Below are 26,520 nucleotides of genomic sequence, written 5' to 3'. Positions count from 1 at the left end.
ATCCTAGTCACCATTCTGAAAATCGAGTGACTGATCCCTCGTGAGCACTCCAGCGGAAACCTGAGGAAACTCACATATACCCGAATAGGAAATGCAGTTGCAGACGCTGAAATTGCATCCAGACTTTCTTCTCTCACGCAGTCACTGGACTTCTCTTCTGCTGAACTATTTAGTCCCCCTTCTCCCCCCTCTTCTCTTCCTCTTCTTCCTCTCCTCTTCTTCTTCCTCACCCATCTCTCTCTCTCCATCTTTCTCTTCTTTTCATCCTACTTCCATCTCCACCCTACTTCCATCAATCTCTACTACACTTGATACATCCTTGACTCCCCACTGAGCAATGAAGCTCCCCATCTTCCTCTTTCTGGCCCTGCTGGTCACCCTGGTGACTGCAGTTGGCGTTCCCCAGCCTGATGGCAACGATGTGATCAACCCTGAAGGTCAGTATCCCCCTCCCTCCCTCCTTCTCACAGTCTCACCTAACAACCCCAGTCACCGACAACACTTCTATTCTGGCCCATGATGATACCATCATCCAGGACGACGGAGAAGACGTCTCTGAGCTCGACGACGCTGACGAAGCCACTGTCTACAATCTCTTGGGCCAGGACGCCGTCGACAACATGGTTCATCCCGCCTCCGAGCCTGTCAACCCGAAGCGCGACCCCCAGTGCCCTCGCCGCTGCCGCATTGACGACAGAGGCTGCTGCCACACTGACATGTGCTGGCGTGGTTACTGCAGCGGCCCTGGCAAGCTTCCTATGACCCAAGACGTGAAGCGTGACGTCGAGAAGCGCGATCCCCGTTGCCGCCGCGCCTGTTCCAACGATTCCGGCTGTTGCCACTCCGATACCTGTTCTGCTGGCGTCTGCCTCGGACCTGGTCGCTGGCCTCTTGCGGAAGACGTCGAGTCTGTCATCGAGAAGCGTGATTCCGAGTCCGCCATTGAGAAGCGTGATCCCCGTTGCCGTCGTGCCTGTTCGAACAGCGCCGGCTGCTGCCACACTGATACTTGTTCGGCTGGTGTCTGCCTTGGACCCGGCAAGTGGCCTCGTGCTTGGATGCTGCAGGAGCAGTAATTCATTAGGTATCTTTTTCCGCCTGCCCCATGGGTGTTGGTCGTGATACTCTTGTACGCAGGACGTAGTTTACCATGTGGACTGCAATCTGTTGTTTCTGTAGCTAGTGTTCAACACAGCTAATTGCATTGACCACTGGTCATTCATTCTGTACTCTGTTCAAACTTCTACTATTCCTTCGTAGAATTCAATCGTAATAAAAACCTCACCAACATTCCAGAAACTCATAAGCTTCATCCTCCAAAAAACCACCTCCACACAAACGCCATCACCACACTCTCATTCCCCGTCCACCACACCCATCCCTCCCCATCATCCACTCCCCCACTCATCTCGGCCCCCCGCTTTATAACACACTCCTTTTGTCTAAGCCCTCCCATCAGTACTTGTCAAAGCAAAACGAAGAAAAGATAAGAAGACACAAACAGGATGACAAGCCGTGCAAGGAAACCCGCAATTATTCCAAAGCCGCGAGCAGGGCGTATGGCACCGTAGATCCTACCCAACTTAGCCGTGTCTTGGACTATGTTAAGACCCTTGTGAGATGCATACCTGCTGATTAGATTCCACCGCGTCAGGTAAAGCAGCTGAGAGCGCCGGGGGGAGCAGGAGGAGACTACTGATGAGTGTTGCTGATTTCATGGGGTTGTTGTTATAGATCTAACATTCTTGGGTTGTGTTTTGTGGAGGGTCGGATGTTGTGGTGTATATTCAATGTTTATATAGTAGGTTGAGGGTTTGTTGCACGAACGCCTTGTTTGGGTGTTGTGTAGCCTGGGGGTTTGGGCAGGGCGGGGGATGGAGATCATCAACGCGTGTGTGGATAGATGTACGGGTGATGTTTGCACTGATGAGATGGCAGTCTTAGCTTTCTAATGGGTAGATTTTAGGTAATATAGGACACATGGTTAAGGACCATATAAGTAAAATGCTGCTTTTATCTAGCTATCATTCCGAGACACAAGAACAAGCTGACTATCTGTATCACTACGGGGATATACAGAAGTGTAGCGTTGTCATGAGACTACAGTCTACTTCACATGCATGACTGGGCTAATTTAACTAACAATTTGACAGCTGACTGCGTGAACAAACTAATCATTTATAACCCACTTCATGACTTCGTTAGCCTCCCCTGACCATCTTGGTCACTCCCAGAACCAGTCCACACAACGTCTTCGACAGTGCAGAACCACTGCTGAACACAACCAACATAAGAGCATATTCGCCTTCGTCCCAGACAAAAATCAATAGAAATTGTGTTTCTTCGTCATACCAACCATCCTTCAGTGTCCGCTAGCCTACCTCCCCCACATAGTCTCTTCCTACTCTATCAATGGTCATCATTCTCCCGGCAAGTGCCCCGGCGCTGGTAGGGTTAGCTATCGTCATTACACTTGACATCCAACAATTCAAGATAACGTACTTCTCCCCGACGACGGTGGCAGTATCGACATCGCCTATGATCCCTATCATCCCTATCTCGACAATCACGGTCACTGCTACAGTGGTCACCGCAGCGGGCATACTAAATAGAAGCGTGCGCGTATCAGCAAGAGTATTTGTTCCCTTTAGTTAAAAAGCAACGTACCTCCAACCCTTCAACGGCAACAGGTTCCGCCACGTTGTCGGTACCTTCCGCGGCGGGCACGGCCATGGCCAGGCCGAGGATGGATGCGTATACGAGGTAGGTGAGCTTCATCTGTGGTCTTGTTAGTCAAGCGGTATTGAAGGGCGGAATAGTCTTACCTTGGATGGCTGCGTCGATGTTGGTTTTGCTTTTTGGTTGGCAGATGTTGTGTCTCTGTGGTTCTGTCGCTGATGATGTGCTCAACATAGCAGTTAAAGACACCTATTTATACCTTTCGTCAAGGCTATGCTACATGCCATAACACACATCCGCAAGCGGGGTCATGATTACCAACCGACTACACGACATAACCTCGAGTTGACCCTATCTGCGAGGTAGACATGGGTAAGTAGGTAGCACTCGGGGTATATGGCCACACTATTCCTCCGCAACACGAGCGAAACCAACTGCATCGTGTTGCATTGAGTAACTTGACTTCCCCTCCGAGGGTCGAATATCGGGTCCGAGAGTAATCACAGAAGTCCTGATCCGCGCTGCCGCTGCTTTCCCCGCATATTCTATCCACGGGGTGGGCTTTTGTGTAACTGTGTTGGCTTGGACGGGCCATACCAAGCCATCCGATTGATGCCAAGCCTGCGGAGAGAGGGCTTGAGCTTGAGATGAAGCATTGCCAAGACTGGTGGGTTTGTATTGGCTAGACAACAACTTATTCTAGTATTTTCTATGTCCACTACTTGTGGCGCGGCAAAAGGTTGGTACATCATTGAGATTCTGGGTTGTGCCATCGAAACTGGTCCTAGAGGTGAAACGCGAACTGAAAGTCCACCGCCAACGTATATCATGCAACAGACCATGGAAAGCACCCAGCGGAGGTTAAACAAAAAGCATAACTTCAACATCTTCACTCCCGGGGTAAATAGCTTTAAGACGAAATGCGGCTCGTTGCAACCAAGTGTCAGATCCGGTAGTTTCAAACGGAGTGTAGCCACCTAGGAATGGTCATTTTCTCAAGACACGGACCCCAAATCCAGTCATATCAGACACCATATAGGAGGATTATTGAGAAAAAGGTATTTTGGAAAAGGCCATCGGTATATTCAGTGACAGCTGTAAATGGAACACCCCTCTCTCAAGTTTTGACTGTGCTAAGACCTGCAGAGGATTTGCAGTCAACTCTGGATAATTCGACACTGGGTAATCCGCCAGTCGCTGTCATGGGGGCCTTTCGACATATATCAGCCGGGGGATCTGAAATATTCGGTCATCTTATGTCAAATTGTTCCGAAGTTAACACGTGGTAGCAGATAGAGCAATGAGACTAACTTGTGGAGATGATTAGTATGTGATGCTAAAGTATGATTTAGTCCAGGTGACTGCTGGATACTACATGTCAGAAGATCTGATATGCACCACTGACTGGACATTCAATATCCTCAAGATCAAAGACAGACACAATTTAATGATACCCTATTGCTTAAGAAAAGGACATTGCTTTTGTTGAGCACGATGACCTGATCGCAAGTAAGCGGCCAACAAGGATCGGGTGGGATAACATAAGCCCTATTAGTGAACTGAAGAAGCAAGGATATTCAATCCTTTCACGACATTGACGTAGATTTTATTCTGTAGAATTATTGAGGGATGGAGAATAATTTTCAATTTGGAACTAATGACTTGCGGTAATTGAAAGAGGTGTTCTTGGTCGAACTGCTATCAATTGGAGTGTTCTTCTCCTCGTAATGCAGGGGAGATTTTCTTCTACAATAACTTTGCACAATAAGTTCTGACTGCCCGATAGAATTGACACAGAATAACTACCAGCAACAATACTATTCGTGGATAGAGAATAAATAATGATCGACACTTGGGGTCTTGACAGTCAAACTCTTCGGCACCCGCAAGGTCCCTTCTCCAAGGTCCCCGAGATGCTGTATATAAGTTAATAAACCATGCAAAATGCCAATACAAAAACTAATTAACCAGAAAAATAACAATGGCCCGGCTCCTGACCCTCGGACTGGCGCTCCTATCCGCAGCCAACGCAAATTCTGCGCCACGCCTGCACGACTTCGACGCCCTGGGCGCCTGGTTCGATGGCGTCAACGCGATCAACGCCACCAGCTCGACAAACCCTAGCGCAAAGAACACGTCTATCGCAATTGTTGGAGGCGGTATCTCAGGCCTCGCGACGGCGTTGATGCTCGACAGTGTGGGCGTACATAACTGGGAAATCATCGAAGCGAGCGATCGCGTTGGCGGACGTTTCCGCACGAAATATGTCGGCGACACGGATGAGTGGGCGGAGATGGGCCCTATGCGACTCCCTGTCAGGGCGCACTACAAGGATGGCGAGACGGTCGAGTATTCAGATCACGCTATGGTGTTCCAGCTGGCCGATTTGCTGAACGACATGAACGACAACCAGAGCGAGTGGAAGATCGACTTCATTCCCTGGATCCAGCACCACCCTAATGAGCTATATGCGCTTGACACTCACCGACTACCCGATGGTAGTATCGCCCGGCGAAAGGATGTCCTGGCGGATTCGGATCTGGAGATATCCAATGCGCCAGGCAGCGCCGCATACACGCACGCCTCGGACCAAATGGACGATATGCTCATGCGGAAAGAGAAATTAAAGGCGATGCAGCGTGATATCTGGCGCATGCATCGTCAGGCTATGGACGATGGTCTCGACGACTGGAGCGAGCAGGCGATACTGCGGCATAAGTTTGGCGCAAATGAAAATGTCACCGACGCCATTTGGACGGCTAGCGACTACGATGCGTTGTGGGATGAACTCCACCATAACTCGAACCTCGAACTAGACGGGAGCCCTGATTCTCTCGGTGAGACGGAGTGGACATGCATTGATCACGGGTTCAGCCGTCTGTCGGATGCGTTCCTCCCTCACGTTCGCGATCGCCTCACTCTCAACCGCAAGGTCAGGAAAGTGGAAAGCGTGTCGGGTCCGTCTGGAACGACGAAAACGCGTCTTTCCTGGTACCCTAGTGTCTCCAACCGGACCTTTGAGTCCAAAGAATATGACTACACCTTCCTGGCCCTTCCTTTCACGATGACCCGCTTCATGGACCTGCCGAAATTCTCATCCGTCCTAGACCGCGCGACCAGCGAAGCCGGCCTTCGCTTCAAGTCCGCCTGCAAAGTCGCCGTCCTGTTCTCCGAGCGGTTCTGGGAGAAAGGGCCCAATCCCATTTTCGGGGGCTACAGCAAGCCGGATAGCGACCCAGTCGGAGCTTTGTATTATCCCGTCTACGGGCTCAACGAGTCTCGGCCCGGAATCATCATGCACTACCGTGGTGGGGACTGGAGCGACCGTTTTGTGAGCTTCTCCGACGAAGAGCACGTCCAGACCGTCTTGGATTCGATTGCCTCGCTTCACGGGGAGCATATCCGAGACCTGTATACGGGTGACTATGAGCGATTGTGCTGGTTACAGGACGAGCATACCGCTACCGCGTGGTGCCGGCCTGATGTCGAACAGCATAAGCTGTATATCCCAGCGTACCATCGCACCGAGCACAATACGATTTTTATCGGCGAGCATACCGCGCCGACCCATGCCTGGGTCAGCTCGTCTTTACACTCTGCTGTGCGTGGATCGGTGCAGTTACTGTTGGATGTGGGATTGATCGACGAAGCAAAGGAGCTGAACAAGAGGTGGATGGGACGGTGGATTCAATAGATAGGCCTGCAGACAGGTATAGAAATTGATATAGATGTGTATATATATCTCTGGCATGTTTTAAATAGTAAGATTAGCATTGTATCTTCTCATCTTCGACTCTTTGGTTCTTTTTTCCCGCCTCCTGTAAAACGTGAGGCCACACGGTCCTGTCTTGGGGGTTTTGTCCGTACCGTGGAATATCGGTCGAGCATGACCATGGCAAAGTGAAGTGTCAGATATGTTGTAAGATTCGAGTAAAGTATGCATTTTCCACGATTCTGCATGGACTTGCTCAAGCGTCGCTTGATTACAACTCCTACAGCCCTTCTGAATGGCTGTCATTATCCCGTTTGCAGGCTGGCGAAGGGAAGGGCTTTATGTCCATGGCAAAGATACATTAAGAAAGTCGTTGCAGCAGGTGGACTCTGTTCTAGATAGGACTATTGTTTTGTAAAGAGAGATATGAGGGAGCAATGTAATCACTAGGAGAGACGAGAGCCAGAAGTCTCGTGATCCAGGCAGTCCTTGACCTACTCAATCTCTCTTCCTATCCAGTACTCCTAACCTCATGACAGCAACTCACTCTCCACAACACTCTGCATCATCAGCATTTCTCTCCTACACTTATCCCCGTCAATATGCTGGTGTGTGAAAACTGCGGTTATGAGTCCTACAACATCCTTGACCTAGTCTATCATCTAAATCATCATGGGCACCGGATAGAATGTGAAACCTGCGGTAATGAATTCTACAACACCAATGAGCTGGTCGAACATCTGCATGACTACGCACACTGGATAGAATGTGAAACCTGCGGTGATATGTTCTACAAAACTGACGACATTATCGAGCATTTTGACCACTATGGGCACTGGATAATATGTGAAACCTGTGGTAATAAATCCTACAACAGCGACCAACTAATCAGGCATCTAAACGACTATGGGCACTGGATAAAATGTGAAACCTGTGGTGATGAGTTCTACAACAGTGACCACCTGGTCGAGCATCTGCACCACTACAAGCATTGGATAAAATGTGAGACTTGCAAACAGGATTTTCGTACTCAACGTGCTTGCAACCGGCACATGAATGACCAGGGCCACTGGGTACCTAAAATTCCATGCGAAACATGTGGCTTAAAGTTCCATACCCAGAGTGCAGTCCAACAGCATATGACAGAAAATATTCACTACGAAAGCTACTGTCCAACTTGTGATAGACACTTCCAGAACGAGAATAATCTGCGTATGGTAAGGTCTCTCCATATTGTCGATGGCGCTCATACAAATGAGATTGTTGATAATCAATGTCTAACATCTTCTTTCGTAGCATCTCAATTCCAAGGCCCATCTTGGTATCAGCGTAACCTGTCCTTTCTGTCGATCAAGATATACAACGGCAGGTGGAGTCGTCCACCACCTCGAGAGAGGATGCTGCCAATATGCTCCCCAACTGAACCGCGAGACGATCCACCGATTGATTAGAGAGCGAGACAGAGACAGTCTAATAGCCACCAAACAATCTGCGTGGAGCGACGAAGATAATGGGACTTACTCTGCTACCGGGAAAGCCTGGGATGATGTTTACTGGGAATGCCATATATGCCACAAAAAGTTCAACAGCAATGCCTTTCTCAACACACATCTAAATTCCCCAGTGCACAAGCAAAAGATATATCACTGTCCGAACAAAGAAGGCGGTTGTCACAAACATTTCAATATTCTAGCTGGGCTCCTCAATCATTTGGAAAACGGGTCTTGTGGCTACCCACGATTCGAAAGTTTCCAGAAGCAGCTGCGGAATGTGCTTACAGGCCAGGGTGCAATATATATCAGATAGATGGGTTATTGTTTCTGCTTAGCGTGAACTAATGAGGTATGGTTTATGGTGACGTTTATGATGGCCGCGTCAATTTCAAATAGTATAATTGCTAGCTTAACCGACAGCATTACAGGAGAATAAGGCTGATGTGTCGAAGTGTGGCTTGAATGTGAGAATCTGATCGTCGTTTTCAAGATGTATCAAGCGACATGCATGTGTATGATCCATCCCTTCGCGAAGGGGTGGTGGATTATTTCTAATAGCTTCTGATCCCAACACATCCATTTCAACACGAGAAAATTGTAAAGATAGTTCCCCTCATTCTATCACGTTCGACGCCCTGGGGCATTCATTCCTAATGCCGCCAAGGAGAGACTCCACCATGCAGTTACAGGGCAGTGGAGATTATGTGGTAAAATTAGAAGAGCAATAGAACTATTCTACCCGACAAATGATCTACTCATTCAGTTCATAATCGACCCATCTATACGCGGTATGTCTATACACCCCTATACACAAAGCAACCACATATGTACAAAACCATAAAGCAACTCAACTAACTAACAACAACCAGCTCCTCCTCCGCCCTCCGCGTCCACTCCATCCAACTTCCATCATACAGCCTCCTCTGCGGCCCATACCCAATCAACCCCATGGCCAAATCCAGCGCCGCAGCAGTAACGCCCGAATTACACGTCAAAACAGCAGCCCTATCGCCCCTCACACCCGCATTGTCAAACACGCGCCTCAGCTCCTCCACCGACAGAAACCCCTTCTCTTCATCCAACATCGCCGCCAGCGGCACATTCACAGCCCCAGGGATATGTCCGGACCTCAACTCAAGCGACATCTCTTCCTGCGTCCCCGCAAACCGCCCCGGTATCCGGGCATCAATAATCTGATACGGCTCGCTGGGGGAACGCACAGCCTCCCGCAGCTCATCATACCCGATAACATCCGTCGCGACAGGCTCACACACGGCATACGGCTGCGGAGCCGCATCCGCAGCCGGCCGATCAGGGAAAGAGACCACCTCGCCTGTGGCGACGGGATAACCTTCCTTTGCGTAGGCGCGGAAGTTATTCAGGACGTGGACATCACGATGCCCAAAGAACCGACATGTCCACGCGACCCGCGGCGCAGAGTACATGCCTACGTCGACGGTGTCATACACGACGAGGACGTCATCGCGCTGGACGCCCATGGCTGACATCGCTGCTGCGAAGTCCGCGGCGCTAGGCAGCATTTGCGTGATTGGGTGGGATTTGTCTCTGATTTCATCCATATTGAAGAATCTGTTCTTTGTTAGATTTATACAGAGTTGTGGTAGGGGCGTTATTGAGAGAAGAGGGGTACATGGAGCCCGGGATGTGCTGCGCGGTGAATTCCCCGCGGCGGGTGCCGGCGCCCGCTGCTACGGGGACGATGCGCCGGGGGGTTGATTTGATTGCGGCATTGAGCTCGGAGGGGGAGACTAGTATGGATGTAAAGGGGTTGGATGACTCCATTTTGTGCGATTGTCTCAATAGTTGTTGACACGATTGAGGGGAAATGGTGTTGATGGGGTCTTGTTTGATTGTGGTGGAGACGAACAGCATATCGTTTCAACTTATGCACTTATGCTTGGTTATGTAATATGGTATATTTATGCAGTTATCCACCCTGTTTTTGTATAGTGAGTGTATGGAATCAATGTCGTTTTGATTCCAATATGACTACTTAGAAGATAGAATATTGCACTTTCTTCTCATTCAGTTTCATGGGAAAATCCCTTACACCACGCAGCCAGTGCGTCGAAAAAAGGCACTCCTCGCTTACCAGGCCTCTTGCAGTATTCCTCAATTGCACGCTCTCGGTCCTGAAAGGTAGAGCCAGTCGCACACAAAACCTTCACCAGGTCCACCGGGCACAAATACGCAGGCTGACGCGCATCTTCAGCCAGCGAGGCGCTGCCCTGCATGGCACACGCATAATACACGCAATGGTCGATTCCAAAACAGTGGCCCAGTTCGTGGCTGACTGTCCGACACATCCGCGCGAGCCACAGACCTAGAGGCGCCTTTTCTTCAGGAGAAGCAGGTGATAAGCTGGATATATCCACAATGTCCTTCAGCAGCCGGTCGTCGCGCGATGGGGGTTGCTTTATCTGTGCGGCCTTCTTCCGAGCCGGCTTCTGCGAAGAGCAGCACTCCTGCACATACCGCTGGCAATGAGAAGCCGGCCAAGCGTGTTCCCGCTCGGCAGAATGAAGGATATCAAGGTCTGGACGATAGCGGGCGCTGGAAACGACGGCGACGCGACTCCCTCCGTATGCGCGCCCGCAAACAAATTCGTCGTCGTCGTCTTCGAAGAGGTCATGATCAACTAGCATGCACAGGGCGTATGCGTCCTTGGGCAGAATGCTGATTGCTGCGTCAAGGAGGTCGTCGAGGTTGAGCTGGTGGGAATATGTCCGGTCTGGACACGGGCGTGTGCGGATGCCGATGCATTCTTTTGGTGTTTCTAGCCCCACGTGTGATGGGGTCTTCTTTCCTGGTTTTTGGTCCGCCTCCCAGGGAACGAAGCGTAGTCTGTGGTTTGGGAGCAGCTTGACGGGTAGACCGTGGTAAAATGCCGCTATGTAGTCTTTGATTTCCTCTGGGTTAGGGGGCGTCAAGGAAGCCGCGGAGCAGGACTTCTGTGGACGCGTCCATTTTCGCCATGGTCCAACACTATCGTCAATCTGCGGCGGTGCAACTATATAAACGGTCCGCTTCGCACGCGTGATCTTGTTGCGATCTTCCTCGTCGACCCACTCCTGAAAGCTCTGTGGTGGGTAGTCTGGATCTAGGGCGAGATCGTCCTCTGGGAGGACCAGGGGTGCTGGAAAATTGACTTCATATAATTCTGGAATTGTATCAATGGTTGGTTTGAACTTTGAAGCTGAACCGTGGTTTGTGGCTGCTATCCGCTCTTCCAGGGTGGGTTGTTTATATCCGGCCGCTTTCGCGTGTGCAGAGACGCTGGAACATATGGACGGGTGGAGACACCGAGTTGATGAATGAGACATGTCCACGGTTCAGATCTTCCGACGAAAACGCTCACTCAATGAATTGATATTTTCTCTCATACAGACGTGTCCATTTCAATCACCAACTTCGAGACAAGAAGGCTATGCTTACATCAGCGCATCATGTATTGGTGAAACCACGTGGATTTGTCTCAGCCCTAAATGTACAAAAATCATTCTGTCGATATATCAAGATCTCTACTTCTGTCAAGTTGCATGATGCTTCTAGTTGTACATGGAGTTATTCTGGTCTAGAAGCAACATTTTTATAGCATACTCGATTTCATCAGCCATGGTAGAACATGGCAATGAGTCGGTTTTTCGGCACGATCCTACAGTGCCCGATGCAACTATTTTAGTCTGTAATGACTAGGCGATACAGTCTTGAGTGTTTGTTACGGCTAACCTTTCTATAGATACTCCTCACCAGATTATCATCTGGAGAATATTCATAATGAGGTTAACCTCCTGATATCAAGTGCCGCTATCACAGACTTATTTGAGAAATCATGCTAAGATTTCCAGGCCAGTATAGCTGATATAAATAGAACTACTCGACTATCAAGTCTTTGTATATCATCGCTACAGGGCGTTAGATTCAAATGCATACGTGACATGGCATGCGTATCTATCCGGACTCACTTACCAGGACAAGACTAATGCGATTGCCATTATCCAGGACGTGACCAATGATTATGAGTGACATAATACCAAAAGTAACTAATCGTTTTAATCCACAGAACAAGCTCCTTAATCAGCAATTTCCCCGCTTGTTCTATTACGCCGAGTCCGATGTTTGACTTTGTGGGAAAAACTACCACTCGGCTACAAAAGATATCTAGACACTTTCGAGCACTTGTGGATCACTTTTATACACTGTCTGATTTCCAACAGACTTCAATGACAGTTTTGGTGTTCTTGGTGTTGACCGGGACAAGTAATCGTGGTGTTTAGTTTGGCATTTTGATACTTATTGTGGCGAACAGCTCATAGCTATCGATTGATCAGCCCTACAGAATATAAGTTGACTCACTGTGCTATTGTCTTCCATCCTTCTCAGACAGGAGTTGGGCCCGCAATAAGAATGACGGATGAAAAACAAGCCCAATCTGAAATCTCGCCGGAAGTTGAGGATGGCTCGAGATCTCCACCGCACGAAGAAGAAGTATATTCAATCTATCACGGCAGATCCAAAATTCTCATCGTCGTGGCTGCGTCCGTCGCTAGTCTTTTTTCCCCACTCTCAGCCAATATCTATCTTCCTGCGCTAGATACCATCGCCGATCAATTGCATGTAAGCAATACGCTGATCAATCTGACAGTCACGACGTATATGGTATGGATATCTGAGCCATCAATGAAGCTAGCATCTAGCTGAGAAGAATAAAGATGATCAAACTAACCCACTACCGAGGTAGCTCTTCCAAGGTCTAGCCCCAGCCATCTTCGCAGGCTTCGCAGACAGCGCTGGTCGACGACCAGCATACATCGTGTGCTTTATCGCCTACATCGCAGCCAATATAGGCCTAGCCACTCAACGCCATTACGCCGCCCTCATGGTCCTCCGCTGTCTCCAGAGCACAGGAAGCAGCAGCACCATCGCGCTAGCCAACGCAATCGTAGCAGACGTTGTAACTACCGCCGAACGCGGCGTGTACATCGGATACGCCTCGGCGGGGGGTGTCGTCGGCCTCTCTGTCGGCCCTATAATCGGCGGACTACTGACGCAGTTTCTGGGCTGGCCGTCCATATTCTGGTTTCTAACCATCCTAGCCGGCGCATTCTTCATTCCCTTGTTACTGTTTCTGCCCGAGACAGCCCGCAAAATCGTAGGAAATGGCTCTCAACCTCCCCCACTCTGGAACATGTCGCCCCTGCAACTTATGCAGCAACGGCGCTCTTCCAACGCAGCACCGCCGGTGAAAACACGCATCCACTTCCCGAACCCGCTCAAAACACTAGTCATCATCTGCGACAAGGAAGTCTTTCTCATCCTTCTCTGCAACAGCCTCGTCTACAGCAGCTACTCCGCCGTCATGACAAGCGTAACATCCCAGCTCAAGCACCTGTACAAATTCAATGACGTCCAAATTGGTCTCTGCTTCATCCCAGCCGGTGCAGGCAGCCTCCTAGCGGCATACACCCAAGGCCGCATAGCAGACTGGAACTACCGGCGACACGCGCGACATCTAGGAGTCGCAGTCTCCAAAACGCACCGACAAGATCTCAGCGAATTCCCGATCGAGCAAGCCCGCTGCGAAGTCATATACCCGCTCGTTGTCGTCCTAGGACTAGGCCTAATCGCATACGGCTGGGTTCTCCACTATGGGACGAATCTCGCAGGCCCGCTCGTTCTACTCCTGCTTGTTGGGTATACCGCTTCGGCGACGTTTAATATCATGAGTGTTCTCATGGTTGATATTTATACGGATAGTCCCGCTATGGCTACGGCTGCTATGAATCTGACGAGGTGTTGGTTGGGGGCTGGTGCGTCTGCTGTTATCCTGCCTATGATTGAGGGTATGGGGCGCGGGTGGGCATTTACGTTGATTGGATTGTTGTGTTTTGTGTGTGTGCCTCTTCTTATGGTCGTGTCGAGGTTGGGACATGGGTGGCGGAGGGAGAAAGGAATTCGTGAGAGGAACCGAGGTGTCTGACCCAGACTGAAGGCCCTCAGGGCAAATAGGAAGCCTTCATATACATAACACATGGCAATAGTCGTGACAGTGTCGTTCTCTATTAGGGAAGCATCTTATTTCCATTTTATCTCGAATGCAATATTCGTCTTGTTCAGAGAAGAGTTGGGATAGGCGCCGACTGTGCGTCCGAAGACGAAAGACGAAGCTAGACACAAGGCAGTTATGATAATAACAAGAACTAAGAGGCAGATTTTGTATGGATGGACAATATTCAGAGAATAACAGTATTTTACTATTGGAACCAGGATAGCGGGATTGATAAATACAGGATATCAGCGAATTATCGCCACGGCCAACGAGTTAACAGACTACTCCGTACAGTCCGGTCAAAGTGTGCAAGATGTTAAGCACTACTCTATCTCATATCATCTGGTAAAGGGTATCTTCTTCTTCAAAAAGATTGACATGTTTCCCCTTCCACTGTCTAACAGTAGGTTATATCTCTAACACTTGCCGTGGTTGGGATCCGCCCTAGAACAAACATCAACTTTACTCCCCAAACAGCACCACTTATCCACGGGGTTCAAAAGGAAAGAAATGGAGAAAGAAAATAGTAAAAGACGTACCGCATATACCAGCTCCCCTTATCCTGCGCACCACCATGGTCACAATTGATCATCTCCTTGAGATACTTATTGCAATCAGAAGTAGAAAGCCTCGCTTTATTATTCCCCTTATTCTGCAGATAGAAATCAACGCGATTTCCACCCGACGGAAGATTCGCGCAGTGGAATTTGGTCTGCCCGGCTCGATAGTCACCCGCGCCGCCCCTGCTGTTGCACCATCTGCCTGCTTGGTCGATGGCTGCGTTGCGGCTGTCGCCCCATTTCTCGCCGCCGCCGTAACAGCCTGCTGTGGCGAGGCCGGCTGTGGCAAGGATGGTTATGAGGGAGGTGAGCTGCATGGTGGGGGTTGGTTTGAATGTGGGCTGTATGGAGGGTTTGATGATGTTTCTTGTAGTCTGTCTATCTCATCTTCGGGGTCCAACGGCCTATTTATAAGAATATGAAGGCATGCTGCAGATTGTAAGTACTATACATCTTCTCTTGCAGCTATGAAAGGGAACCCCTTTGCGAAGGCATTTCCCAGCAATGCCACAGTACTGTATACTACATACCTTAGCTTTCGAATAAGTCTACCGGGCATGAGATGCAGATAATTGGATAAGTTTCGGTGTAGGGCTATACTCAGCAAGTGTATTTCGGGTGCAGGATCGACAGCGGGGATCCATAGCGTGCAAACTCATATGACAAGCCAATGGCAGCGTCTGAGAATACGAAGATGACATTTGCGAGTCGAGATCCTCCCGCTCCTTGCTTCTTGCATACTTGGGGTGTCTTGCTTTGCTGTGAGAGTGGTCTTCTTGCTTGACCTGTATTTCTGATATGTGTTCAATGATAGGCACATGGACCAAGCACAATGTAACGGAAAATTGTGGCTTAAACTGATAGCAACTCGGGTCCAAAATATCTTTAAGTCTATTGCATATTGGTGATTTGATATCGAAAAACCAAGCGGATAAATCTCACAGGAAGTCATCTGCAGGAATGTGACTACGCGTGGGACAAGGCAGATTTAAGCTAGCCGGGATAGGATATATGGCGCGCCAAGGGGTAAGAAAGTATGAAAAACGCAAAATCCTGCATACAGTACCAAGGGACCAACCCGATAGGGTCAGCTCAATGTAAGATTCCTGCCTCTCCGTGTATAGTTGGGTATCTTGAGTAAGCTGAGGGACAAGCCTGCAGCAGTGTGGGATCGAGTATCTTGGCCCGAATACTTACCCTTTGTGTCCGCCAGGCACGTCGAATTTATGAGACGCCTGATGGAATCGTTAGTGGCAGAACGTAAGCCGGGGTTTTCTCTCGGAACGAAACCTGTGGACGTATGAGTTTCTTCGTTCTCTACCCGAAAATTCTCTTTAGTAGCATTTCGCAATTAGTTCTCGGTTGGAAGTTTTTTTTTGGCAATAGGAAGGATATCAATTGGTCATTTCCGCCATGATGGTTGCGCGATCTCACTTCGTCCACAATGCCCCTTGCAACTAGCGCAGACGGCGTTGTGAAATCCAGGCCTCTGTTAACCTTGCCTTTCAAGGTGGCCTAGCAATGTCAAACCAGAAACGCGACTTTGGTGGTATAACGAAACAAGATTCTATGGATTCAGAGATCCACCGCATGTGGGGGCGTTCCCAGTTTGCTCTACAACACATGGTCACAAGTACCCGGCGAGACTCCTTACCGAAACATGTGTCGGACACTCACAATCCACGGCTGCAATGGCGGAAGTAGACGACAGTTACGGGCAGAAAAGTTCAATCGCCATCTAACCTTACCATCTTCTTCACGGTTACTGGCCAACACCGATACCAGCGAACTGGTCGATGCGTCGTCTACTGAAAGTACCATCTTGTCTCCTGTCAAACAACGGCTGTACACAATGGAGGATTGTTGATCGAAGGACCTCCGTTCTTAGTCGGGGAGCGATGATGAGACATGATCAGATCACCGGGAGTACGGAGGTCAGTGTTTGATGCTAGCAGGCTTGTCTGTGTACGTGGAATTCAAAGAAGTACCCCGGAGCATGAGGAGAGAGCATGAATTCGTCTGGTCTCAAAGACGATGAGGATTTCGGAGGTATTCATGTTCCTGCGCTCAACGGAAGTACCTTTAAAGGGAATGAGAGATGGGAGGATTTCAGACAGGCGAGAACAATTAAGTCTTTGATTATATGATTCCAAACCCTCATCTCTAGAGAAAACATATAAAAGTATAGGATAGTCCAAGAGAACGACTATAGGTATATAACTAGGTAATAGTAGATTCAGAGTGATTTGGATGTATGTGGCTCTTCGAGAAAAGGAGACCATTACCCAAGTACCTACCATAACTTACAAGATCTACTCCCAGATTCTGTCACCTGAATTTCCAGTGATTGAGTGTATACATGACGACAGAGAGTATGTTGTCTAGGCCCTGTGTTTTCTTCTTCGTAGCTCATCTAAGCAATTTTTTCTTTCTCTTTTCTCTTCTCCAGCCTTACCCTGTCATTCTCACCGGGAACAACTGTACTCCATAGCACCTTCTCTCTGTGGTGTTTTCTTCTGACGCCTATCACAGACACCTTTTACACTACACGTCAATAATTAACCTTTCAATGGTTCATCAATCGTCTTATTCCGGTACCACTGTGGCCGCAGACGAATTCTGCGAGGATTTGAACATACCGTGTGAGAGACGTCAGGAGTTGCTATGTGAGCTGGGAAAGGCCCTTGGCGTTGACAAAGTCCCAGCGCCATTATGGGCATGTCTTCAATTGTGTGATCTCTAGGTCAGCTCGAAGTTAGTGACCCCATGTTTACGATGGACCGACTTAGCTTAGAGTCGCAGAAAATTCATCGACCAAAAAGTCGCTCTAATCTTGCCGTAGAATTGTTCTAGGCTGAGCCCTGTAATTCATTATATTAATTTAGTCAAAGGGGACCGCTCCCATTATATATATATTATATTCTCCCCACATCAAACATCATTTCCAATATTCTGCCAGCATCTCAGAAGGTAAGGGTTTATCCTTTATAATTAAAATAACCAAATTAATATACGTAATATCAAAAGATAATAAAGAAACTATTAGATATGCCCATGTACATAGCCCTAATGTACCATGGTACGAGGATTCGAACATTGCTAGAAAGAGCTCTCATATATTTTCTAAAATCCCCACATTAAACAACGAGTCGCCCGGATGGTCTAGTGGTATGGCAATCTTCTTCTGGTCATATCCGAACCTCCACTAATTTCCTCAATAGGTATGATTCTCGCTTTGGGTTACCACCTAATCTGCGAGAGGCCCCGCGTTCGAATCGCGGTTCGGGCCCATCTCCTCTTTTTTTTTTTCTTTCTTTTTTGTTCCTGTCTTTCTTTATTCTCGAGTCCTGCTCCTGATACTGCGATGGTTTTCTGGAGTAAATTTAATCGTCATCTTCTTTATTTTGATCTCTTTTCCATTATTTACTTTTCACATTTATTGACGTTACTATTCGTTTGTTGAGTGCTTTCTCTCTTTACCACAACAGTCCCAGCAACTTAGGTGTCAAATAGCCGCGAATCCATCCCATAGCGCCTCCGAAGTTGCAGACAATAGATTAACACTACGTATATGATATTGCATAGAGAGAAATAGTGCGAGATTTATTCTTTTGGTATCCTGCTATCTTATTTATCCCGCCTTCTAATTCCCCTACTTCTTTCTTTGAAATGTCTCGATCCTTTCCGTCGTATGTCAATATTTACAGCTCTAATACATACATACACAAGTCAAGTCCATACAGGAACAAGCAGTCATTCGTAGATGAGACGAGCTTCTTGATAAGTCAATCGCTACCCCTGCAAGCCATAGTCTAAACACTATGCAGCAGCTTGAGCATCATTCTCAGCCAACGCCTTCACCGACCTCTTCTCCTTCTCCGCGCCATTCCGCCGCTGCGCAACATCACACAGCTCCAGATCCCCACACTCGCAGTCCCCATCCCTCAACCACCGATACGTAATACTCCAGCGGTTCTCTCTCAGCCGAACAGTCCCATCAGACAGCGTGTCCGTCTTGCGCTTCTTAATCCCATGCGTCCAATGCAGCCGGGAGTCGCCCGCCACCTGCATCATACTCCGCGGCGTCAAATCAACCTCGACTCTGCGATCGCCGCGCCGGAACTGCATGAGCGCAGGGGCCCCCAGCGACAGCGCATACAGCTGGTCGTAGGGCCCGTGGGCGTCTACATGCGGCGGGATGCCCGCGCCGGGCGGGTAAAACTGCAGACAGACCTGGTCGGGCGGGCGGGATTCCGTCGGCGGAATGAGCGGGCGCAGCCAGTCCGGGAATTCCTTGTAGGGAATCTCCGGGTCGATGTCGAAGGTCTTGTAGTCGAAGGTGTAGCCGTAGTGGAGAGATAGACGGCCTGGGCGGTCGGCCCATTCCAGCCCCTTGAAGAGGGCGATTAGACGCTGCTCGTGCTCCGCCGACACGAAGTCATCTTGCCAGAAGAGACCCCGAGGCTCGATGGGCAGCTCGGTCAGTTGGGTTGGCGTTTCCGTCATGGCCGTCGCGGTGGTTGTGATGGTTGCACGTGACGGGTAGATTTTGCTTCGGCCATTTGGTCCACGGCTTGGAAACACTTAGACAGACATTGTGCTGCAATGTTTGCTTAGATGCCTAATGGTCTTTGACGTGAGAGCCTAGCTGCTCGAGAGCTGTACGCTCGAGAATCGACAAATACGAAGGAAATGAAAAGGAAAAAGCTTGAGATTAGTCATCTGTTGCCGCTTTAACAAAGTAGTGACAGCAACATATCTTACCCGCTACGCCACGATGCTTTTCATTTACCATACCACGTACAATGATAGCACCCTATACGTATCTCTATAATAGTACCATCCAGTACATACGACCATAGGGTGTGGAGAACAGGGCTTCCCGTCCGCTCAGCCGTACTTAAGCCACACGCCGGCCGGTTAGTAGTATGGTGGGTGACCACATGCGAATCCCGGCTGTTGTATGTTTTTGCTTATTTTTTTCATCTGCTTCTTCCTGTATGTTAGAAGCGCAAGAGTGGCATGGGTAAGTGTAACAGTAGCTGTTTCTTTATGCGCATGTGGTGGTTCTTCCATGCCCCCAAAAATCAAATAAAAAGTCGTTTCTCTGAATAAATAAGCCATTTGTGAATACCTAATAACACTCCATGTACTAATAATTGAAACCAAGTGAGATATATAGATTTATGATATCGATTAGCAGCACGCTTACTGATATTCAATGTATTTCTCATATCCTGCATCCCTCAGTTGCTCCCAATGCTGAAGAGAACGTAAGGCACCAAGTTTGCCTCAACACTTAGACACCGGAAACAGGGAAGTCATTAGAATGATTCAAAAGGCAAGCAATAAATTGAAGAAAGCAGTATTGTCTCACATTTTTTTGGTGGTTTTAAGCTACATGCTGCAATAAAAGCAACGGGATAACCATAATCAACTTGTTGATGATATCTGGTCTATAAAGTATAAAATCAACCATGTGTTAAGGAGAGATAGACACTAGTAGGGATCAGAGTCTGTCTTCTTTTGTCAGACAATTCGTTTGACGATGGCAGCTCCTGTCCTCTTCTTTCACCAATTCCCATTTCCTCCATTGCCCTGACCCTGGCCATTACCGTTGCCGTTACCATTGCCATTGCCGCCACCATTGCCCTCCTCCTCGCGCTTCCAGTTTCCCCGGTGATGGCCACCGTTGCCATTGCCATTGTTGCCGTGGCCGTTGTTGCCGTGGCCGTAGCCGTTGTTCGGGATATGGGGATCATCGCGAGCAAGCGGCTTGGTGAGGTGGTTCAAGGCGGGGTTGATGCTGTCCTCCTTGTCTTCGACGTCGCGCTTCCAGTTTCCCCGGTGATGGCCACCTTTGCCATTGCCGTTATTACCATGACCGTTGCCGTTACCATTGCCATTGCCGCCACCATTGCCGCCACCATTGCCCTCCTCCTCGCGCTTCCAGTTACCTCGGTGATGGCCACCGTTGCCATTGCCGTTGTTGCCGTGGCCGTTGTCGCCGTGGCCATTGTTGCCGTTGCCGTAGCCGTTGTTCGGGATATGGGGATCATCGCGAGCAAGCGGCTTGGTGAGATGGTTCAAGGCGGGGTTAATGCTGTCCTCCTTGTCTTCGACGTCGCGCTTCCAGTTTCCCCGGTGATGGCCACCTTTGCCATTGCCGTTATTACCATGACCGTAGCCGTTGTTGCCATTGCCGTAGCCGTTGTTGCCATTGTTGTAGCCGTTGTGCGGGATATGGGGATCGTCGCGAGCGAGCGGCTTGGTGAGGTGGTTCAGGGCGGGATTGATGCTGTCGTTTTGCTCTGGAGAAAGTTAGTCCCTTTTTTCGCCCAGGAGGGTTGAAAGTCAAGTACCGTTTTGCGTCGGAGCAGCAACGGCCAGAGCCACGAAGGGGAGGATGGTGGAGAGCTTCATGTTGAAGGTGGTTCAAGCGGGTAACTGGATGTTTCTTTGGTTGGTAGATGTTTGTAGGAAAAGATGGATGATTTGAACTGTGATGGAGAAGGACAACAGACGGGCTGATTGATCCCTTTTATATCTTTCTTGCTACACTAGAACTATGTCGTCGATGTACTCCGTACATCGCGTCTCATCTTCCAACTGCACCAACACAGTAAATCGCTCATACAAACACCCTTGAGCTCCTGAAAACGCGTGGCTCACATGTATAGCTTCGAAATAGAAGAAGGCAACCAACGACCCGTATAATGTAGAATGAATATGTTGGACTGCGCCACAATGATCGACTCTCATGAACTGCATTTCCATGGAGAGATCTCGATCAGAGCCACGCGTTACCCCCTGTGAGCTTATCTCCTTACACAGACATATGTTTACTTCCGGAACCCAGAATTGTTAAGATATGTTTATGGCTAAGTAGCAAACCTGTCTATTGTATATCGTGATGGGGTAATCTGGTAAGGACGAAGATTATCACAGCTACCCGTCGCGACGATCGATCGCGAGAATGCGTATCTGATCCGTTGGAAGCCCTAGTATCATAGGATAGACGCACTTGGGCCCCTTACAACGAGTTTGACAGGAATAATACGTCACCCAAGGAAATGAATATCAGAGCTTGCTTATCCTTAGTAGAGAAAAGGATCAAGCCTAGTGGGGTGACACTGCCCTTGCATTGCGGTATGCAAGGGCCATGCCTCTTACGTGTACTGCTGCTGGTTTACTTCAAACCGGGCTCCCCGCAATGCTGGGCCGCGAGGCCGTTGGAATTCCAAAACCATGTGCAGAAAAGTAGGTTCCTATTTGTTGAAGTGTCAGAAACGGGAAAAGAATGCCATTGTTGAGAATTGCCCCTCGCTGACGGAATTTTAGTGGCGTTTCGGAGGGGCTAGGGTTCCTAGCAGGCAACCCGTGTAGCCGGGTCTGAGGGCTGGGTCAGAGGTTTAGGATACGAAGCTCCTCTGAGATCGTTGGTTGAGTCCAGAGAGAAGGGATACTTGAGTCTCCTAGCAAGGGGGTTGTAAATTAGGAGGACTTATTTAGAGTTTTCGGGATAGCCGTTTGTGGAAGTTTAAGCTTATCGAGTTAGAATCAGATGATACATCACAGCATACCGTTAGATTTCAGATCTCGATGATCTATGGGATCTACCCAGCCCCTGAATGTGATGTCGTGCCAGAAACCCTATCCGAGCTGGACTGGGGGTGTCGAGCCCGAATATGAGGAGTATACAGAACATTTGTCAGTTGATCAGGGGGCTAACCCTACTAACACTGTACGGCATTTCCCTAAGCGGGTCCAAAAGACTTCAATACCAACGTAGGTTGAGCAAAAGAGGAGGAAACTTATCTGTTCTCACTACACTGGTATCTATCATATCCCGGGTGATATCCTTAAGGACGCTTATTTTCCGCACTGCTATAATTTAGTTGTTCATGGACTAACGTTCCGACAACTTACCCATACCCTGCCAAGTCCTTCAACAATATCCGATGTGGTGTAATGGTTAACATCGCCGTCTCTCACACGGCAGCTCGGGGTTCGATTCCCCGCATCGGAAGCATTTCTTTGCACCAAATGGGCTTGTGGTTTAGTGGTATAATACTCGCTTAGCATGTGAGTGGTCCGGGGTTCGATTCCCCGCGAGTCCATCTTTTTGTTTTTTTTTATTATCTTCTTCAAATACTGTCTGTCAGTTCATTCACTAGAATGCAGCAGTGAATATAGGTCTGTATTCTACCTTGAGATTGTTATTTCTTTCTCATAGTAGAGATATTACTTCTATAAAGTATGCATGGCGCCAGTAATCAAGCACGTCCGCCAATCATTCTGGTCATTGACCACCACATCAACGCGCACACTGCAGTGGGATAGGGCCAGGATTAACCAAGGACACCAATCATGCAGCGCCAGCTCAACTGGCGTGCCTCAAGGTAGACAAGCCTGTCGGCCTTGCTGCTAAGCCTCATGAATGATAAAGTCAACACTCGAACAGCTCCTAGCTCCTCTTGTATTCTGCGCTGTTCTCGAATACATCAGACCCACCACAATCGAAGTAAGTATGTCGACATTTGGGCGCATAACCAATGCTCTTGTTTCCGAAGTCAACGAAAACAACATATCGCTCGCCACGCTGAATTTCGATTTCTCTCTGCTGAAATTCGATGCGCCCAAGGAATTCCAGCCACTTGGCTCCGCGTTGTCGGGACGACGTCGTCGCGAGGCAGAGGAGGGTCTTCACTATCGGACCGCACGTCGTCTGGGCGTGCTCTTTGAAGACCTCATTCCGTCTACTCCCAAGCTGATCGAAGCGTTCGGCAAGCGGGTCTTCTTGCTCACGTCGCATTTTTGCTTTCCTGACAAGTTTACCAAATCCATGTTCTCGCTGGATCTGGCTGCCAGCGTCTACAAGAATCTCCCGGGTGCCTTGGTATCTATGACTATAATCTCCCAGCCCATGTATGCCTGTGCATGGATACCTTAGGATTGGCGCCAACCGCTTTGTCTCTACGATCTGCATCCAGCCTTTGCAACCATCGCGCGTATCCCAATATTCAGGTCACCTCAGCCAAAGGCCCTGACCCTACAAGAGGCATTCGCGTGCGTCGCGAAATTCGAATCCGGAACCATCAACCTCGAGCCGGAAGACTTGAGCACCGCACTCGCTCTATGCTCAGAAGACTCCATCTTCGTCGCTGCCGTCGTCCTCTCCGACCCCTTCGACACGCCCGCGCCCAACGACATACGAAGAATCGCAGGCAATATCGGACAACCCGGTCTCAGCATCCTCGTCGCCCCACAAGAACCCCAGATCCGCAAGCCGTCATTCGCCTTCAACGCGGTGGCGCACGAACCCTATGGTTTTCTCCGCGAGAACAATTTCTCTGGGACGTCGCTCCATCTCCCCTTCACTGAGTGGAGGTTCCCCCTCGAGGCAAGCACCGAACGAGCCATCGACCAAGACGTGATGGTCGTGGAGTCTGTCATCTCCGTCCTAGATCGGGGCAAGTGGGTCGCTGATCTAGACATCATGGGAATCGACTTTGAAGGTGTCTCACGCATCGTCAACATATGCAACAACAAAGACGAGCATGCCGGTATCAGCCACGACCCCAACTACGATTATTTTTCGGTGGACAATTGGGACGAGCTGGTGGATGCGCCTGAGGGAGTTGGCATCTTCCGCGCTCACAGCAACTGGGCGGCTCGTCTCGCTGCTGTGAGTATTATGTCGCAGAAGGGGCAAGGCCATAGTATTGGGGTGTTTGGGTCCAACCGTGTGTGTTTCAAGTGTTTGGAGGAGGAAACGGGCTTCGCTGAGCCGCATTTACTGGATCATGAGTCGCCTTTGCCGTCTTTTTGCATTGACTAGATGCTTTTAGGCGAACGGGTCTGGCATAAGTTATATTAGCCACCCCAAAAAAACATTCATTGTGGAATTCGGTCAAGCTTGATATGTCTGATATCCCGACAAGTTATTCAATCAAAAACGATGCAAAAATAAAAGAAAACATACAACAGCCGGGATTCGCATGTGGTCACCCACCATACTACTAACCGGCCGGCGTGTGGCTTAAGTACGGCTGAGCGGACGGGAAGCCCTGTTCTCCACACCCTATGGTCGTATGTACTAGTTTGTGCAGATCATTCAACCTATATAGCCAATAGTTGGGTAGAAAAGCTCCATCTGGTAATCACCACACCCACTCGGTACTTCATCCGTCAGCCCTGCATGTCATTTTGGGTGGTGGGACCAGCCACGCGTCAAATGTCCGGAAGCTACACATAGCCCAGGAAACTATTTTGAACATGCATACGTTTGGCTTTGACAATCTTTCCCATGACTTGGGTTTTACCAAGATTGCAAAACAAACTAGAAACACTGATCTGTAATATATATACCAAACACCTGTTCAACATATCTCCAGAAGCATCCCGCCCCTTATGTGTTTATAGAAGGTCTACCGAGTGACGCAATGAAGGGGTCGGTTTAGTCATGTACTAGGGTGATCTTATTGCTCCTGAATCAAATTCGGGGGTGGTAAGGAGTACTCCGTACGCGCATAAGCAATAATCCAAAGCAGGGACACAGCTCCGCTCCGCTGGTGGGTCTCATTCCAGGCCTGCTCTTCCGAGATTTTGCTAGGAAAAGAGAAGGGCTGGTATGGAATATACTCCACACAGTCACTCTAACTATAGGACTCTACGCATTTGCTTAGTGGAGCCTTGATACAACTCTATACAGTCGCTTAGTAGGACTACAAGTTCGCTTGGTGGGACCCTGATAGAACCGTATATGGAGAGAGAGAGAGAGAGAGAGAGAGAGAGATTAGTTGAGATTCAAAACTTTTTAGCAGAGCCAGTATGTCTAAAAAACGTAGGCAGAGCTGGTATAGAAGAGCCCATACCAGGCCTGTGTTTCTATGGAGCCCAAACTTCCAGTCACCCACACCTGCTGTGAGCCCGTCGACAGACATCGTGGAGGAATCATCGCTCAACAATCCTCATAATTCGCGACACAAAGTCATCGCCTTGTCGACTGCATCTTCCGCATGCACCAAACTCGTGTCCATGACTGGGACAGGGCTATCCTCCTCCCGCACAAGTAGCCCTATCTCAGTACAGCCGAGAATAATCAACTCGGCGCCTTGATCGACGAGAGAATAGATTACTTGTCGGAACATCTCCCGCGATTCTGGCAGTATAATGTTCTTCGTTAACTCGTCCATGATGACGCGCTCGAGACCCACACGTTGGTGTGCATCGGGGATGAGGACATCCAAGCCATATTTCGACCTCAGCGGTCCAATGATAAATTGTCCAGTCAAAGTGGTAGAGGAGCCGAGAAACCCGATCCGTTTATATCCCTCCTTGTTGATCCTCCGACCAAGCGAATCAGCCATGTGCAGCATGGGTATGTCGACGGGGAGTTTCTCGGCAGCGAACTGGTAGGTATTGCAGGCGACAAGGTAGAAGTCGGCACCAGCCGACTGCAGCGATGTGATGTACTTGTGGAATTGTTGGCGGATCTTGTCGACTTGGCCCGATAGTCTCCATTCTGTGATTTGATGTAGATCAGCCTGGATGACGATTATTTTGGGGCCCCGGAGACCGCCTAGACGGCCAGTAACTAATTCATTGATGACTTGATAGTAGGTGATTGTGCTTGGCCATGAGAGGCCACCGATAATACCGATTGTCTTCATGTTGGGCAAGATGGGATTTATTCGAAACGGTGTGATCGAGTATGAGTCTGAGAGAGAGCGATTGAAAACAATGATCAAGGAACTCGATCTTGGACATAACAGGCTTGCTTTATATTCACCGACCCCGGCAATATCAATGCTTCTCTGTCCCTGAGGTACGTAAGCTGCCCATCGCCCATTTGAATGAAGGCGACTCATCAATTATGCTTATGGTTATTTTGGTATTAGAGACAGTGTTTTAGGTAACTGAATTATTTAGTAATCTATTGTAGAATAGTATCTGTCCTCTAAATCGTGCAGCTATAATCATATGAGCTATCAATAATATAGG

The 26,520-nt window shown here is 49.0% G+C and overlaps 12 protein-coding genes and 3 non-coding genes across 15 annotated transcripts; 8 read left to right on the top strand and 7 right to left on the bottom strand.

Annotated features, from left to right (window-relative positions):
* Nucleotides 1-337: 337 nt before the first annotated feature.
* P168DRAFT_330662 (uncharacterized protein) lies at nt 338-1,076 on the top strand (the record flags this gene model as incomplete). Its single annotated transcript, XM_024841609.1, has 2 exons — nt 338-437; nt 490-1,076. 2 exons carry the CDS (start codon nt 338-340, stop codon nt 1,074-1,076), a joined length of 687 nt encoding a protein of 228 aa, XP_024688727.1.
* Nucleotides 1,077-2,199: 1,123 nt separating this feature from the next.
* Nucleotides 2,200-2,707, bottom strand: P168DRAFT_293724 (uncharacterized protein). Its single transcript, XM_024837865.1, has 3 exons — nt 2,668-2,707; nt 2,503-2,604; nt 2,200-2,445 (listed from the first exon to the last, which is right to left on the bottom strand). Exons 2-3 carry the CDS (start codon nt 2,601-2,603, stop codon nt 2,373-2,375), a joined length of 174 nt encoding a protein of 57 aa, XP_024688726.1. The 5' UTR covers nt 2,604; nt 2,668-2,707; the 3' UTR covers nt 2,200-2,372.
* A 1,953-nt stretch (nt 2,708-4,660) lies between these two features.
* P168DRAFT_300264 (flavin monoamine oxidase family protein) lies at nt 4,661-6,373 on the top strand (the record flags this gene model as incomplete). Its single annotated transcript, XM_024838408.1, has 1 exon — nt 4,661-6,373. The coding sequence occupies one exon, from the start codon at nt 4,661-4,663 to the stop codon at nt 6,371-6,373; it is 1,713 nt and encodes a 570-aa protein (XP_024688725.1).
* An 803-nt stretch (nt 6,374-7,176) lies between these two features.
* Nucleotides 7,177-8,197, top strand: P168DRAFT_300263 (zinc finger protein; the record flags this gene model as incomplete). Its single annotated transcript, XM_024838407.1, has 2 exons — nt 7,177-7,608; nt 7,688-8,197. The coding sequence occupies 2 exons, from the start codon at nt 7,177-7,179 to the stop codon at nt 8,195-8,197; spliced, it is 942 nt and encodes a 313-aa protein (XP_024688724.1).
* A 538-nt stretch (nt 8,198-8,735) lies between these two features.
* On the bottom strand, nt 8,736-9,687 carry P168DRAFT_276557 (sulfurtransferase; the record flags this gene model as incomplete). The annotated part of the gene is made up of 2 exons (XM_024835571.1): nt 8,736-9,474; nt 9,536-9,687. The coding sequence occupies 2 exons, from the start codon at nt 9,685-9,687 to the stop codon at nt 8,736-8,738; spliced, it is 891 nt and encodes a 296-aa protein (XP_024688723.1).
* A 239-nt stretch (nt 9,688-9,926) lies between these two features.
* On the bottom strand, nt 9,927-11,228 carry P168DRAFT_337427 (uncharacterized protein; the record flags this gene model as incomplete). Its single annotated transcript, XM_024841744.1, has 2 exons — nt 9,927-11,065; nt 11,108-11,228. 2 exons carry the CDS (start codon nt 11,226-11,228, stop codon nt 9,927-9,929), a joined length of 1,260 nt encoding a protein of 419 aa, XP_024688722.1.
* Nucleotides 11,229-12,312: 1,084 nt separating this feature from the next.
* Nucleotides 12,313-13,885, top strand: P168DRAFT_313605 (MFS transporter; the record flags this gene model as incomplete). The annotated part of the gene is made up of 2 exons (XM_024839685.1): nt 12,313-12,564; nt 12,647-13,885. The coding sequence occupies 2 exons, from the start codon at nt 12,313-12,315 to the stop codon at nt 13,883-13,885; spliced, it is 1,491 nt and encodes a 496-aa protein (XP_024688721.1).
* Nucleotides 13,886-14,370: 485 nt separating this feature from the next.
* Nucleotides 14,371-14,855, bottom strand: P168DRAFT_307760 (uncharacterized protein; the record flags this gene model as incomplete). Its single annotated transcript, XM_024839135.1, has 2 exons — nt 14,494-14,855; nt 14,371-14,398 (listed from the first exon to the last, which is right to left on the bottom strand). The coding sequence occupies exons 1-2, from the start codon at nt 14,829-14,831 to the stop codon at nt 14,371-14,373; spliced, it is 366 nt and encodes a 121-aa protein (XP_024688720.1). The 5' UTR covers nt 14,832-14,855.
* A 2,810-nt stretch (nt 14,856-17,665) lies between these two features.
* Nucleotides 17,666-17,803, top strand: P168DRAFT_t163. Its single transcript has one exon. It is a non-coding gene; the product is annotated as a tRNA-Arg (tRNA).
* Nucleotides 17,804-18,167: 364 nt separating this feature from the next.
* On the bottom strand, nt 18,168-19,172 carry P168DRAFT_293723 (uncharacterized protein). The gene has a single exon (XM_024837864.1). The coding sequence runs from the start codon at nt 19,018-19,020 to the stop codon at nt 18,334-18,336; it is 687 nt and encodes a 228-aa protein (XP_024688719.1). The 5' UTR covers nt 19,021-19,172; the 3' UTR covers nt 18,168-18,333.
* Nucleotides 19,173-20,085: 913 nt separating this feature from the next.
* On the bottom strand, nt 20,086-20,937 carry P168DRAFT_337419 (uncharacterized protein; the record flags this gene model as incomplete). Its single annotated transcript, XM_024841743.1, has 2 exons — nt 20,086-20,825; nt 20,877-20,937. The coding sequence occupies 2 exons, from the start codon at nt 20,935-20,937 to the stop codon at nt 20,086-20,088; spliced, it is 801 nt and encodes a 266-aa protein (XP_024688718.1).
* Nucleotides 20,938-22,471: 1,534 nt separating this feature from the next.
* On the top strand, nt 22,472-22,543 carry P168DRAFT_t164. Its single transcript has one exon. It is a non-coding gene; the product is annotated as a tRNA-Glu (tRNA).
* A 19-nt stretch (nt 22,544-22,562) lies between these two features.
* Nucleotides 22,563-22,634, top strand: P168DRAFT_t165. The gene has a single exon. It is a non-coding gene; the product is annotated as a tRNA-Ala (tRNA).
* Nucleotides 22,635-23,044: 410 nt separating this feature from the next.
* Nucleotides 23,045-24,355, top strand: P168DRAFT_285633 (uncharacterized protein; the record flags this gene model as incomplete). The annotated part of the gene is made up of 2 exons (XM_024836225.1): nt 23,045-23,413; nt 23,468-24,355. The coding sequence occupies 2 exons, from the start codon at nt 23,045-23,047 to the stop codon at nt 24,353-24,355; spliced, it is 1,257 nt and encodes a 418-aa protein (XP_024688717.1).
* A 1,132-nt stretch (nt 24,356-25,487) lies between these two features.
* Nucleotides 25,488-26,189, bottom strand: P168DRAFT_285632 (aspartate/glutamate racemase family protein; the record flags this gene model as incomplete). The annotated part of the gene is made up of 1 exon (XM_024836224.1): nt 25,488-26,189. One exon carries the CDS (start codon nt 26,187-26,189, stop codon nt 25,488-25,490), a length of 702 nt encoding a protein of 233 aa, XP_024688716.1.
* Between the last annotated feature and the right edge of the window lie 331 nt (nt 26,190-26,520).

The sequence above is a fragment of the Aspergillus campestris genome (assembly GCF_002847485.1).
Source record: "Aspergillus campestris IBT 28561 chromosome Unknown P168scaffold_16, whole genome shotgun sequence".
Classification (NCBI taxonomy): domain Eukaryota; kingdom Fungi; phylum Ascomycota; class Eurotiomycetes; order Eurotiales; family Aspergillaceae; genus Aspergillus; species Aspergillus campestris.
The sequence above is the reverse complement of the archived record's forward strand: the minus strand, read 5'-3'. Positions and strand labels throughout refer to the sequence as shown.